General features: G+C 50.7%; 1 protein-coding gene across 1 annotated transcript in view; it reads left to right on the top strand.

Moving 5' to 3' along the window:
• The window catches only part of FAM193A (family with sequence similarity 193 member A), a 134,869-nt gene that overhangs the window by 109,729 nt on the left and 9,341 nt on the right, over positions 1-15,799 (top strand). The window contains exons 19-20 of the mRNA XM_007953495.2: positions 173-1,001; positions 11,003-11,084. Coding sequence (XP_007951686.1) covers positions 173-1,001; positions 11,003-11,084 — 911 coding nt within the window. The remainder of the gene's footprint in view (positions 1-172; positions 1,002-11,002; positions 11,085-15,799) is intronic.

Below are 15,799 nucleotides of genomic sequence, written 5' to 3' on the forward strand. Positions count from 1 at the left end.
GTGTGTGTGTGTGACTGTCCGTGTGTGGTCAGCTCTAGAGTGGCCTCATTGCCTGTGTGTGTGTGTGTGACTGTCCGTGTGTGGTCAGCTTTAGAGTGGCCTCATTGCCTGTGTGTCTCTGCCCAGACTGCACCCTGTGGTCCTGACTCACCTTTTCTTGTCCCACCGACAGCTGGAAGAGAAAGCCCGCCTGGAGGCCGAGGCGCGGGAGCGGGAGCACCTGCATGTCCTGGAGGAGCAGCGGAGGCGGGAGGAGGAGGAGGAGCAGCTCAAGGAGGAGCTGCAGCGGCTTCAGGAACTGCAGCAGCTGAGGGCTGTGAAGAAGAAGAAGAAGGAGAGGCCCGGGAAAGACTGCCCCAAGCTGGGCCTGCTGGCTCGGAACTGCCAGGCAGCCGCAGAGCCTGGGCCGCACTCTGAGAGCATCCCCAATGGCACCCTCGAACACAGTGACGATCCAGAGACCTCATCTCGCTCCCCTTCCAGACACGAGAGCCACACGGAGCCAAGGCCAGCACTGGACGCCACAGCCCCCGCCGGCACCAGAGACTCGAGGCTCCTGGCCCAGAAGGAGGCCAGTGGGAAGCAGCAGGAGTCCCTGTCCTTCCTCTTGGATGTCATGCACCAGCACAGAGAAGGGGACAGCACAGCAAAGTTCAGGCAGGCTGGCAAGGCCAGCGGCGAGCCGGGGAAGAAGCCTGGGGAGTGCCCCAGAGTCCTGGAGGCTGCTCCCAGGGCCAGGCCCCAAACGGACCCCAAGGCTAAAGCTTTGGACCTCGCTGCCCTCGTGGAGCACAAGAGGGAGGAGAAGAAGGTGACCTGTAACAACAAAAAGCAGCTGAACCACATCAAGGACGAGCGGTCCCCGGTGGCGCCCACTGAGCCCGCTTCTCCCGGCGAGTGTCAGCAGAACGGCAAGCTGGTCCTGGCCGAGTCGCCTCAGCCGAAGGGCAAGAGCAAGAAGAGCAAGAAGAAGAAAGCCGACAGAGCCGGCAGCTCAATTGGTAAATGCAGAGCAGGGGTGCTCCTCGGCGGTGGTGTCACGCGTTCTGGGTGAGACCCGCGGCCAAGGGACTCCATCTGGCGCGGCTCCTGTCCCGCCCGGGAGGCGGGGCGCTGCTGCCCTGGCTCTGGCTTCGTGCCTCACTTACTTTTTTATCGTGATTTGGGTGAAAGTGTACAGAGCTCGTTAACTTTCCTCCGGCAAGTCAGACCGTTCCACTTTGTGACACTGACTGCAATCCCCAGTGTAGCAGCTCTCTTCCCACCCCCGCCCTCCGTGCTTACTGCTCCCCGTGTCCCCCCTTCCCGTGCATTCCTGCCCCCTGAGCCGTCTCCCTGTGCAGATGCTGCCCTTCCCATCTCCCATGCTGAGTGTTCTGAGGAGTGTATCTACCTGGTGTAAGTGCTCACCCTGTACGCCTGCCTGTCGTTTGGCTGGAAGCCAGGCCCAGAGGGTGACTAGGAGCCGTAGTCTCGGGGCTCTCTCCAGGCTCGGTTAGACCAGTCATCCTGGCTTTGTGCCTTTGGTAGCCTCTTCATCAGTGGGGGACAAGTAGCCGTTGTCGTTACATTCCTTTTACAATTTTAGGCTTACTGAAAAGCTGCAGTAGCATAAAGAAGGCTTATACATTCATCTGCCAACATCAGCCTGTGGCCACCCTTGGTTTCTGCCCCCTTCTCTGCCCGCCTCCCTGCCCCTCTGTTCTTCTACTGAACTAAGTGAAAGTAGGTAGCAGGTATTTTTCCATTTTACTCATAAATACGTCACTGTGAATTTGCTCACAACAAGGACATTCTCTTAAAAACACAGTGCAGTGATCAAAATCAGGAAGTTAGCACTGATGTGATGGGATTCCCCAGTCATCAATAGTATCATCTCAGGACAGACCTCACCCAGATCTCCATCTCTCCAGTTGATCTATTAGGGATTTTGGTGGAGGGGTGTTGGGGGGGCATGGTTGTGCTTCCTGCTCAGGATGCAGTCTGAGACCCCTGCTGTATTTACTCGGTGGTGGTGGTGGTGGTGGTGTTGTGCCATCAAGTCAGATCCAACACACCACGACCCCTCCTTGGGTTTCCGAGGTGGTATCTCTACGGAAGTAGATTGCCCAACCTTCCTGCTGAGGAGTGCCTGGTGGGTTTGAACCTCCAGCCTTCTGGTCAGCAGTCAAGTGCATCAGGCACTACGCCACCACTTCCTTACATTGGGATCAGGTCCTCAGATTTCCTTTGCTTTTTCCTTTGATGTTTGGGACAAGTGTAGCCGTTCACGTGTCAGGATGTTCCTCCGTTTGTGTGTGTCTGGGGGTGCCTGGCCGTTGACTCACAGCATTAATCCCATAGCAGTGTTGCTGGCTTCTTCTCAGTGCACTCTATCAGCAGGACCCCCTGTCGGCCCGTCCCTGGCGATGCCGTGGATGGCATGTGCGCCATGGTCAAGTTCTGTTCCCCACGGCTTTTCGCAAGGCTGTTCCGGGCGGGGCCGCCCTGCGGCTGGTCACCGCCTCCTGCGGGTTGTTGCTGCTTTGCTTCCTGTGGTGACGACCCCTTCTTGACCGTCTGCTGGCGCTCTGCCCTCCAGAGGAGCGTTTCTTTCACCCGTTTGCTTTTTGTTCACTTAGTCGTATCAGGAGGGATTCGGGGCTGGCGTGGGATACTGTAGATTGTGACCTGGAGGCTCTGGTCGGCCCAGGCATGCTCAGTGGACGCCTCCTGCACCCTGGAGCTGCTCACCTTGCGGGAACTCATCTTCCTTTCGGGCACGGCTGCGGGGTCCAGACTAGTCTTGCCTGCTGCCTGTTCCAGGCCCCCCGTCGGGAACCCCTGGTTCTTGCTGGTGGAGAGTGAGACAGAGTGAGGGCGGGGTGTGTCCCTGCTCCCTGGCCCTCCCGGTCAGCAGAGCCAGGAAGTGGGCACGCGTGTGGTGGTGTGTGCATGTAGACCACACATGGCCATCCATATCTGTTTCCGTATCCAGTTCTGATACTCAAAAGCACGTGTTGGCACTGGTCCCTCTGATTCCAGCGCACAGTTCAGGAGGCCCTTGTAGCACAGCTGGTGAAGCCCTTGGCTGTGGACCAGCGGGTGGGTGATTCCGTCCTGCCCAGCGGTTGCTCTCATGCCGGTGACGGCCTGGGACACCCTGTTGGACGGCTGTGCTCTGTCACACGGGGCCTCTGAGTCGGAGCTGACTCGACAGTGCCTCATAGCATCAGGGATCGTTTGAGCCAATTCCCCGCTCTGACGGTGAAGAGCTGGTTGGCTGTCTCCAGCACATGCCTGCTTAGTCCCGCCCCGCACATGGCGTCTGAACTGCGGCTGCCCTTGGTTTGTCACTGCCAGAGCTCGCGGCCACGGCCAGCGTTTGGGGCGGCACTGCTCCACCACGGCCCAAGGGCCTGGCGGCAGGGTGCCAGGTAGAAGCCAGCACGGCACCCTCGCCAGCCCCAGCCCGGTACAGCTGTTACATCATTTGAAATACGGTCAGTCCGTCTGTCCTGTGGGTTCCGTGGTGGTTTGGGTTTGCACTCAATAGACCCCTTTTGCCTCATCTCATTGCTACCCACCTTCTGCAGGTAGCTAAGCGGGTTTTCTCTGGCTCCCCCCCCCATTTTTTTGTTTTCACACAGACGGTAACATACCATGCTCACTCTTTGGCTCCTTGCTGTTTTCCCCCACATACAATACAGTCTGAAAGTACAGTGATTTCATGGAGACTCTTTTCGTTCTGCCAGTTGCAAGGCCTCCCCCTGTCACACTGCACCGGAGCCCACCGCAGCCCACGGGCAGGCGCCCAGAGAGTTCAGTGTCCTATCACAGACACGGTGTCGTGGGTCCTGTGGGGTGTCAGGGTGTTGTTGTCGGGGCTGGGCCAGTGGAGGGCATTCTGGGGCAAAGGAGAGTGTCTGTCCTTGTGCTTGGTCTTGCCTGGTGCTCTGCTGAGAACCCTCCACAAACCGTTGGCCACTGCACTGGGCACCAGCACCCTGCTACGCGCTGCATCAGCACCACGTCCTCGGGGCCTCCCAGCACAGTGTCTCCGCGTGCTGTTTAAATTGAGCTGTCTGGCCTCAGGACAGTTTTAACTTTCGCTTTTCTCTAATTATGACGGCAGATTTTTTTAGGGCTGTTCCTTGATCTCTTTTGGAAATTTTCTGTACATACCTTCTAAAATAAATTTTTAATGGGGCTCCCGCCCTTTTTTTTTTTTTTTCAGTTTTTTAGAGTCCTTTACATCTTCAGGATTTCAGCTTTTAACTGCGTTACATGTGGCAGACAGTTTCTGCCCTTTCTTAAGTTGTCTCTGTTCATAGTGCTTTGTGGCCATAGTGCTTGTATGTGGGTCTGTGGTGGGTCAGTGGAGACTTGGCTCACCTTTCCTGCAGGAGGCCAGGGCTCGAGTCCCAGCCAGGGCGCCAGGCACAGCCCCCACCTGTCCCTGGTGGTGGCTTTGTGGCCGTGCTGCTGGTGGGCTGCAGTGGAGCTTCCAGATGGAAACCCACGAGGAGGAGGACAGCCCCGCAGGCTACTGGGAGACAGCCCACCAGTGCCACCTTGTGGGTCACAGCAGTCCACTCCCACTGTTCGTGAGGGCACCAGGACTCGGTGGCAGCAGTGACAGCACTCCTGCGTACAAGTGGTCCCTGGCTTACGTCTGGGTGCCATGCCGACAGCTCTGCCATCGGTCATTGGGACCGAAGTGGGACTCCTCCATTCTCATCGTTGTTGCCTTTGTTATCACTATCACATCTGAGAACGATGACATCAGCAGATTACATGCCACAACGTTGTATGTGGTACAAGATGGGCTTAAAATAGACAGTTGTAACTCGAATATGGCGTTAAGTCAAGAACCACCTGTAGTCAATGGATTCATCTTTTTTAGTGCCTCAACATTTTGAATAATTGTTAGAAAGTTTTCCCTACACTAATGTTAAATCTGTATTTTCTCCTAGTACTTGTGTGATTTTTTTTCTCCCCATTCGGTGTTTATTTCTGTGTATGGGGTGAGGTATGGATCCACTTTCACCTTTTTCCAAATGATTAGCCAGTTGTCCCAGCCCCAGTTACTGAAGAGTCCATCTTGCCCCCGTGGTTCACTGGTCCCCTGTATCATGTATGAACAGTGCCACGTGTGTTTCGATCTGGTCCAGGGATTCATTGTTTCCTACTTTCCTTAGTCACGTGCCATCATCATACCGAGTTACTTAGAACCTAGTGGAGCTGTAGCAGAAAAACCACGGGGGTGGCCTTCACAAAGAGGAACTTACTTTCTCTCAGCTTGTTGTTGTTAGGTGCCATCAAGTCGGCCCCGGCTCACAGCGACCCTGTGAGCCACAGAAGGAAGCACTGCACAGTCATGCGGCATCCCCACAGTCACTGCCGTGTCTGAGCGTATCAGTTCAGCCACTATCTCGCCGTCTTGTTGAAGGGCTTTACCAAGCGGGATGTCCTTCTCCAGGGACTGGTCTTTCCTGATAACATGTTCAAAGTGTGTGAGCTGAAGTCTCACCATCCTCACTTTTTTTAAAAAAGTTTTACTGTGATTTGGGTGAAAGTTTACAAAGCAAAGTTGTCTTCCACACAGCAGCTCACATATGCTCTGTCTCATGACATTGACTACAATTTCCCAAAATGCAACAGCTCTCTTCCCACTTCCTCCCCATAGTTACCTCTTCCCTGTGTCCTCTCCACGCGCTCCTGCCCCCCGAGCTGTCTCCCTGTGCACACACAGCCCTTCTTTCTCCCATGATTGATCTCTCCAAGGAGTGTATCTACATCAGGTAAATGTTCAGCTCATATGCCTGTCTTTTGTTTGGCTGGAAGCCACAGGAGTGGGTTCAATTCCAGACCTGAAGGGCAGTCAGGGGCCACAGTCTCGATGGTTCCACCAGGCTCTGTCAGACCAGCAAACCTGATCCTTTTTTTTTTCTCAATGATTTTTGAGTTTTGTTCCACTTTCCTCTCTATCCAGGATCTCCTACATACATCCCCCTCCGAGTGGTTGACAGTGGTAGCCGGACACCATCTAGTTCTTCTGGTCTCATAGTTGCATAGGCTGAGGATCACATCACCACCCTCATTTTTAAGGAGCATTCTTGCCATATTTCCAGGACGGATTTGTTCATTATTCTGGCAGTGCATGGCTTGTTCCGTGTTCTTTGCCGACTACTGCTTCCAGGGGCATTGATTGTGGATCCAAGTAAAATGAAATCCCTGACACCTTCAGTCTTTTCTCCATTTATTTTAATGTTGCTTACTGGTCTAGTTGTGAGGATTTTTGTTTTCTTGATGTTGAAGTGTAACCCATACTAAAGACTACAGTCTTTAATCTTTGTCAGCAGGTGCTTCAAGTGGTCCTTCATGTTCAGCAGGCAGTTTCAGAGGCTCAAGTGTGAATGCAGGGTGTGGCTCTGGGGGAAGTCTCTCTGTCTCTGTGGGCTCTGGGCAAGGTCCTTGTCTCTTCAGCTTCTGTTTCCTGGGTCCTTGGAGATCTCCATGTGGCTTGGCTTCTCTCTTCCCCCATCTCTGGTTGCTTAATCTGCTCCTTTTATATTTTGTAAGACACACTCTGTGCAAATCCTGCCAGAGACAACCATCCCCAAATAGGATTATAACCGCAGCCATAGAGGTGAGGATTTACTGCACGTATTTTCTGGGGACACAATTCACTCTGTAACAGAGGCTTCAGAATCTCTTTTAATGCCTGTGGGTGGTTCTGTCCACACAGCCTTTATTTCTCGGTGTTTGCCTTCCTGTCCTCAGTTTGCTTTTCCGTATGGAATTCAGTATCCACGTGCCTGGTTCCATAAGAAAGCCTGAAGCAACCTTTATTGGGGTTGTGTTACATTTATAAATTAATTTGAAAAGAATTAATGTCTTTATGATGCTGATAATTTTACCAAGAACAAAGGATATCTCTCCATTTGTTTAAGTCTACTTTTGTGTCTTTCCAGAATGTCTTACATTTTCTCTCATCATGGGTTTTTTTCCGTTTCTTGTTTGGAGCTCTGGTAGCATAGTCCCTGAAGCACTTGACTGCTAACCAGAAGGCTGGCGGTTCAAACCCACGAGCCACTCCTCGAAAGGAAGGTTGGGTAATTTACTTCCATAGAGATACTGCCTCAGAAACCCTTGGAGGCGTCGCTGTGAGTCGGGTCTGACTCCATGGCACCTGACAACAACAGCCACTCCTCGGAAGGAAGGTTGGGTAATTTACTTCCATAGAGTTACCGCCTCAGAAACCCAAGGAGGGGTCGCTGTGAGTTGGGTCTGACTCCGTGGCACCTGACAGCAACAGCAGCCACTCCTCGGAAGGAAGGTTGGGTAATTTACTTCCATAGAGTTACCGCCTCAGAAACCCGAGGCGGCGTCGCGGTGAGTTGGGTCTGACTCTGTGGCCCATGACAACAACAACAACGAGGAGATGCTGCTTGCGTGTGCGTTACTGTCTCTGCTTGTTTGGGCTTCAGCTTGCTATTCTGCAGCGATTTTACAGCAATAACCATGAGATTATCGTCAGTGATTGCCTCCTTTTTGCGCTGTTTTAGCTTTGGGTATCAGTGTTACACTTGGTTTATGAAAATAATTAGCAAGTGTTCCTTCATTTTCAGTGTTCTGAGACAATTCATGCTACTTGGGGCATGTCTGGCCTTCATGTGTGTGACCAACATCCCCTGTACAACCTTTGGGGCCTGTAGTTTTATGTGGGGTGGTTCCTTAATACATCTCCCTCTCTTTCCTCACAGGAAATTGGTCTGTTTAATATTTCTGTCACTAATGAGGTTAACTTTGGCAAATAGTATTTCCATAGTAAATTCTCACTTCCAACCAGGTCTTCAAATTCATTTCCATAGATGTCCACATAGTGGTCTCAGGATTTTTTAAGTTCCCAGGGACTGTTTTCCCGGCTCGTGCCTTGTGTTGTGGACCTGTGCTTTCTCTGTCTCTCTGGAAGACGTTGGTTACTGAATGGTTGGTCTCTCTCAGCGTGTTTAGTAACCAGGCCCTGGATTCATTAATTAGGTTCTACTTTTGTTCTTCATCTGTCTCATTAATTTCTGTTTTTATCTTTAATTCTTTCTCTATTTTTAATTATTCCTAACTTTTTGAAGGGAGCTCTGGTGGCGCAGTGCCTAAGGCATCTGACTGCTAACCAGAGGCTGGCGGTTCAAAGCCCCCCAGCCACTCCTCGGAAGGAAGACTGGGCAATGTACTTCCGTAGTGATACTGCCTCAGAAACCCCAGGAGGGGTTGCTATAAGTCGAATCAACTGGATGGCAATTAATTTTTAAACATTTTTGAATTAGGAATTAAGATTGCTCATGTATTGAAACTATGCCTCTTGTTTTCTGCTGCTTGAATCTTTACAACTCGAGGTGTGGTTTGGCTCATACGTCCATGCACCCACCACCTCTGTGTGGCTGTGAGCAAACCCCTGTGTCCAGGAGCTGCCCCCACACTGCTGTGCCCATGTGCACAACCTGTGCTGTGCCATGAGTCCAGAAAATGGTCCCTGGCTGCATTGCCTTGAACCTCATCTGTTCCCTTTGTTCTACATGGAGATCCCCAAGGGTGACGCTCCTGGGCCTGGTGGCCAGCCAGTGGCCTGGGACCCTGAGTCACACGGAGTATCCATCAGGTGGGCTTGGGCCTCAGACCAGGTGTGCCACCTCTTCCTTTCACCTCCCAGACCTCTGGTGAGCATCACGGGCCAGCAGAGATGGCTGCAGAGCTGGCATACGGCAGTCCCCCCGCCTCCCCAGGAAGAAGGACAGCACAGTGCCAGGCACCAGCCTGATGAGGGTGTGCGGAGGGGCATTTTTAGGTCACTGGTGTTGGGTCCTGGTGCATGAGAAGAGGAGCAGGCTTGCAACAGAGTAGTACAGGGGGGTTGATGGCTTTGTGGCTCAAGGCCTAAGATGGGAGTGGAGATGTGGGGGAGTTGTCAGCGTTGGGGACACTGGCAAGAGCAGAGGAGGGTGAGAACTGACGGTGGGCACTGTGGGTGCTGGCTCACAGGCCTTCCCGGTGACTGTCTGCATGGGAGGGACTGGAGGCTGCACGTGCTCAGGGGGGGGGTCGTTTTCTCGGGTGCGCCTCTGTGAGCTAACACGTGTGAAGGCATTTTGCTTGGTGCAGGATGGGTCATTCGAAATGTTACTGGCAGTTGTACAAGTAAAACATGCCTATTAGGGCTACCATGGAAAGGCCTAGCAATAGGAAGAAATAGAATCTTTGTTTATAAAAAAGACCAAAAACCGAACTCATTGCTATTGAGTCATTTCCGACTCATAGTGACCCCCATTGGGTTTCCAAGACAGTCAATCTTTATGGAAGTAGGTTGAGCGTCTTCTTCTGCAGAGTGCCTGGTAGGTTTGAACCACTGACTTTCTTGTTAGCTGCCAAATGCCTTAGGTCATGCACCACCAGAGCGCCTCTGCTTACGAAGGATTCCTTAATGTGACCCCATGGTGAGGCCTGGTGGGGAGGGAGAGACGCACCGTGTGTGCAGGAGGCAAGCGGCCCTCTCCCTCTGTGTGTGGAACATGCCATGTGCTGTGCCTGCATCACCAACCCTCACAGCCACATGACTCAGCTGACAGGCCCTCGGCTGGCACCGGAGGCCCAGCAAGGCAGGCTGGTAGAGAGTGGGCCCACTGCCAGGTCCGGCCCGCCAGGCCGCATGGGTGGGTGGCGCCAGCAGTGAATAAGGTGGGGGGGCAGAGCACAAGAAAGGCGAGCGCCTCTAAGACCAGACTCTGGTCATTGGTTACTGTTCTGGTTCCCTAGTGCCGCTCTGACAGGAATATACCACAAACGGGATGCCTTAACAAACAGGAGTTTATTCTTACAATTTGGAGGCTTTAAGTCCAAGTTCAAAGTGCCAGGCTCTAGGGGCTGGGTGAAAGCCCCTTAACCTTGGGGTCCAGCTCTGCCTCCTGCTCCTGGCCCACTGGAGCTAAAGGCGTTTCTTCATTCAGACAGTGCAGGCTGCTGAGGCTGAGAAGCCCAAGGTTGACAAGTATAAAGGCACAGTCCCAGTGTTACCAAACCACACGGCAGCCATTGTAAGTCCCGAGGTCGGCAGAGCATAGCAGGCTGCTGAGCAATGACACAGCTACATGCAGGGTCCAAGCGTGCCAAAAGCTAGAGACCATTCCCAAAGCTCCAGCTTATACACGGGAAGCAGACCACATACCCAAAGAGAGCTCCTCAGCTGCTCCCAGTAGAGTCCACCATGGAGTTGATGACCAGTCTCATCATGGGGAATACTACATCCAGCTGCCCGGCCACTCACCCAGGCCCAGCCAAGTTGACACACAAACATAAACATCACGGTTACCCGCCGCCCCCAGCATTCGCTCTGCTCGCCGCCTGCTTTGAAAGATAAAGATTTAACGGCAGGTGAAAATAGTCTTGCTTCCTGTCAGGAGCAGCCCACAAAGTTCTTGAGGAAGTCTTGGCAACTCCTGAGGACCCTGGCATGTTCCACATCAACAAGGGATGCCCGGGCACCACCTGTCGAGGTTGGCCTCTGAGCCCTGGGGGCCGTTATGTTCTCTCACTGTACCACGTGCCTGCCCCCTGGGCAGCTCTTGTGGACAGCCGTGCTCTCCACCCTCCAGGGAGGACTTGCGAAGCCCCACCTGAGCAACGTAGGTGCCAGAATGATCTTTCCCCAGAGCCTTGTGCTCATGAGCTCTCTGCTGGGCTGGCCGCACGGGGCCTGGCTGGGCTCCAGCTTCCAGCAGACCCGCCTCCTCTGGCGGCACTCGAGGCTGCTGCTGGCTTTGCTCAGCAAAGGTGAATTCTGTAGCCGGTTGAATGCGTGTGTTCAAGGCACATCACACATTTGCCCTCCTTTGGCCTGTTGTGAGATTAATTTTTTAAAAAATTGTTTTTTCATAAGGTATTAAAATGTCAGTAAAATCACATGATTCGTTCTAGTGTGATAAACTGGCCTGTTGCTGTCGTTTGACTCTCCTCTCTCACTTTGCAGATGATGTCTTCCTTCCTAAAGATATTGACCTCGACAGCGTGGACATGGATGAGACGGAGAGGGAAGTGGAGTACTTCAAAAGGTAAACTCAGGGTGGTGAGTCTGGTGGCGGTGACCATCCACAGCACTGCCAGCTCTCCTGGGTGGAAATGCCAGCAGCCAGCCAGCCTGACAGGCCTGCCCCCACAGCCCACACCCGGGCACACATACGCCCACCTTCTCACGGGCCCTCACACTCCTGCGCTCCCCTCCCCTCCTCCTGGGGTGCAGAGAATAGATGGTGGCAGGGAGTTGGGAAGTGGCCCTGGACCAGCAGCACCACCTGGGAATGGGTTGAGAGATGCAGCTATCAAAGCCCTCCCCGGGCCTTTCAGCTCAAACCCAGCTGGGGCCCAGCAGCCCACGTCCTAGCGAGCCCCTCTCTGATCCAGCTAGACAGAAGTTTGAAAACACTGATGGTGTGCCATTGATACTTGGACAGACTGTTGGTGCTGTGTTCAGTGATTCTGTATCCTGTGAATATAGTGCGGAAATTTTATCTTCGGAAACACTTTTTCCTCTTTAGCTCAAGTAAGAGCACACAACTAAAGAACAGTTAGTTTGCAGTACAAGGCTGAACTTGACATTTATAAGATCCTAAACGTTTGTGGAAATTATGTGTTTATTTTATATGTATGTATGTATATATATACACACACACACACATTTGCACATACATTCATACATACATAAGCTCATTGTCGTCCAGTCAAATCCAACTCATAGCAACCCCTCCTAGGGTTTCCGAGGCGGTTTCTCTAGTAGGAGTAGGAAGTAGATTGCCCAGTCTTCCTTCTGCGGAGTAGCTGGTGAGTTTGAACCACCAGCCTTCTGATCAGCAGTCAGATGCCTTAAGCGCTACACCGCCAGGGCTCCCAGGTATATGTAGTTTTATGACATACATGCACAGGTAATCGTAATTATGGTAGGTGTATGTAATTATCTATTCATATTATACATACATATATAATGCACACGTGCAGTCATGTTCATGGTTTGTGTATGTAATTGCCTACTTATATTTTACGTTATATATATATATATATATATATATATATATACACACCATGTGTGTAATCATGATCATGGTAGTTGTGTGTGCATATAAATATATAATGCACACACACATATGTAATCATGATCATGGTAGGTAGTGAGAAGCATTTGCTAAAAATAAACATCAATTCATAAGAAAAACCCTTAACAAACTGGAATAGAAAAGGGACTTCATGAATGTAATATGAAATTGTCCGTAAGAAAAACTGCAGCCAGTAGCATAGTTAATGGTGAAATTTTTAAACCTATCCCTTGAGGTTAAAAAAAAAAGACAAGGCCACCTGTTACCACAGCTTCTATGTATAAAGGCATAAAAGAAGCAAAAGGGATATTAATCAGAAGGAAGAAATGAAATTGTCATTCTTCTAAGATGATGATACTCTGTAAAAACTTAAGAAGTATCAAAGGTAAGTTTCTTGCATTAGGACAGTTTGACAAGGTTCTTGGATACAGACTCAGTGTACAGAATTTTACTTCTGATGTCATAGACAGCTGGGAGCATGAAGGTGACCTTTTCCTCTGCACCCACCCTGAAATCCCACTCTCCCACTCCTGGAGGTGTTTCTGGTCTTACAATGACCGAGAACATTTCTAGGAACATCCTGCATCTCCAGAGAACCAGATCTGAGCTAAGCCCACACTGAATGGGAGGAAGGTGCTGGGAGACTGGGAGCTGGGTTTTCAGAGCTGGGGTGGAGCACCAGGTACCCTGAGCCAGGAACCTAGGAGTGGGCCAGGACCTCCAGGGACCAGAGCCAGGGGAGAGCAGGGCCAGGGCTAAGGCTGCATTGACAGGGAGGGGTGGGCTCAGCCGGAGGCTGGATTCTGGCATGTTGCATGAGGAAGGGAAGTGGAGCAGGGGCACTTCCTGGACAGAGGTGGGCTTCAGAGAACTTGCCGAGGTCGGCCTGGAGCATTCACATGCTCTCATCACACATGACCAGGACAGCTGTGGTCTCCCTGTGCGGACTTCAGAGAACCTCCCCCGAGGTCAGCCTGGAGCATTCACACGCTCTGATCACACATGACCAGGACAGCTGTGGTCTGCCTCTGCGGATGGAGCAAAGAGGAGTGAAGCAAACCAGAGATGCAGAATCAAAGATTACAGAAAAAGGCAACAAAGAGATGGTGCCTAAGGGTCATACAGAACTGATGAGAACTACGAGTCTACAAAGCCAGAATATCAAAGACGATAAAGAAAAACCTGCTGTTGGACAGCACTTAAAACTAGGAACCACCAAAGAGGAAAAGATGACCTACAAAGAAGCGATTGTTAGAATGAAGCAGAAAAGTGGCGTGATATTTACCAAGTGTTGAAAATTGTCTGCCTAGAATTATGTACCCAGCAAAACTCTTCTTCAAGAACAAGAATTGAAGTAAAACAAGTTTTCTCATAATGAAGGAAAACTATAGGAGCTTCCTGCCAAGACAGCTGCATGACAGGAAATGTATCGCAGCTCCAACTTCCAGAAAAAGGCAGGAGCTCTCAGAAGGGCGGCCCAACACACTGGCAGAGTGGGGTGCAGAGACCAGTCTAGGTAAACACAGCATTACAGCAGTGACGTCTCAGTGGCAGGGTTAAAAGGAAAAGACGTGTGGCACTGATGAGCAACACATGCAGGTCAGGAGGACAGTCACGGAAGCTTCTCCAGAGCTCGTGTTGTTCATGTGGGCGCTTAAGAGACTCAACATTCAGACGTAAGTGGAACAGACGGGGCAGAAATTCCAGAGCAACCATTATAAACATAGACATCGGGTGGGTCAGTTGCTCAGCAGGAGAAAGAGAAAAATCAGGTGGGGTGGGATGCTCACACGCACAAAATCATCAAAACCCGAAGAGGAAAGTAAAGCGAGTAATAGGACAGATGGCCTATAGGCACAGGTCCAGTTACATCAGTGACCATAGTAACAGTAAGCAGACTGGAATAAAAATGGATAGTGTCAGGTTACATTTACAAGTTAGATGTGTATCACATATACATGCATACATGTATATGTACATACCTACACATAAACACACACATGCCGATTTCGAGGACATACCTAAGCATAACGAAAGGGAATGATGAAAACAAAGGGATAGGATAAAGGTGTGGAGGGTAAAAGGAAGCTGTTAGGGTTATTTAACATGAGACAGTGAGACAGTGAAAACAGGCACTATTAGGGCTTAAATAAAACAAACCTATACCCATTGAGTCCATTGTGACTTGTAACCGTATTGGACAGAGTAGAACTTCCCCAAAGGGTTTCCGAGGCTGTAATCTTTACAGAGAGACTGCCACACCTTTTTCCTGTGGAGTGGCTGGTGGGTTTGAACTACTGACGTTTTGATTAACAGCCGAGAGCTGAACCACTGCACCAACAGGGTTCCTTTTGTTATTAGGGACAGTGAAGATTATGGTACAGTGATAAAAGGGTTCGTTTATCTGAAGAAAAAGAAATTTTAAACATTTGCACATAATGGCATAGTCTCAAAATACAAAAAGCAAAAGTTGTTGGAATGGCACAGAGAATAGACAAATCCACTGTTCTGATTGGGATTTCACTCCACACCCACTCTTCACATACTGACACGGTTAAGCTCTAAAGATCAGGTCGTTAGGTGAAAATCGGCAGTATGTGAGAGTGGGAGGATGACCACATCAGATCACAAAATGGAGAGTGACTGAATCATTGCATACTGCCGCATTTCATCATTACATACCTGCCGAACCACTGAGAATCGTGGCCTAGCCAAGTGGACACATCATCTTAGCTGTCAAAGCCATCTTCTCGCCCCTAGCACCTCGACACTCATTACTGCCAGATGTATGTCATTAATGCACACAATAGTTGGATGATGGATTTTTTTATGATTGTACTAAATATGTAATGTTGAATTGCTAGATAGACTGTGAGAAGTAGGTGTATTTTCTAGACCACAAATAAGGAAGATCAAAGAAGAACTGATGCCTTTGAATTAAGATGTTGGCAAAGAGTATTGGTTGTACCATGAACTGTCAGAGAAACAAACAAATCTGTCCTGGAAGAAGTACAGCCCAAAGGCTATTTAGGAGTGAGGGTAGTGAGGCTTCCTCTCGTGTACTTGGGACGTGTTACCAGGAGCGTGAGTCTGCAGAGGAGGACATTGTGCTTGGTGAAGTAGCAGAAAAAGAGAAACCCCTCAACGAGATGGACTAACTCCGTGGCTGCAGCAATGGGTTCAAACACAGCAACAATTGTGAGGATGGCATAGGACCTGGCAGGGTTTCACCCAGTTGTACGTAGAGTCTCTGTGAGGTGGCAGCAGCCCCAAGGCAGCTAGCAGTGATGGGTGTACTTCCGTGTACTGTTGTTCACTCAGGCAGTCCAAGGATCTGCAAAGATGTAGGAGACTAGAATGACTTGGCTAATCAGCTTGGTCCTTGGTCCGACGAAGCTGGGGGAAGCACCGCTGTATTTATATTTAATTAGTGATTGTGGGTTGGAGTGATTTCACCCAAGATTCTTGTTTCCTTTGTTTTGTTTGGATGTATCTGAGTAAGCAGGGTACTGTGCTCCTCTGTCGGCTCGTTGGCAGCACTGAAGCACTTAGCCACCTGTCTCCTGGTGGGTGTGATAGAGAATGAGAGTGGGTGCACAGCTCTCTGTTAGCTACTTGTGAAGAGATGTTAAGAGTGAGTCAGGCTCGTATTGGCTGTTGTCTGTCATTGGCCAGTTAGT

The sequence above is a fragment of the Orycteropus afer genome, unplaced genomic scaffold (genome assembly GCF_000298275.1).
Source record: "Orycteropus afer afer isolate SDZICR_OR568_19922 unplaced genomic scaffold, OryAfe1.0 scaffold00398, whole genome shotgun sequence".
Taxonomy (NCBI): Eukaryota; Metazoa; Chordata; class Mammalia; order Tubulidentata; family Orycteropodidae; genus Orycteropus; species Orycteropus afer.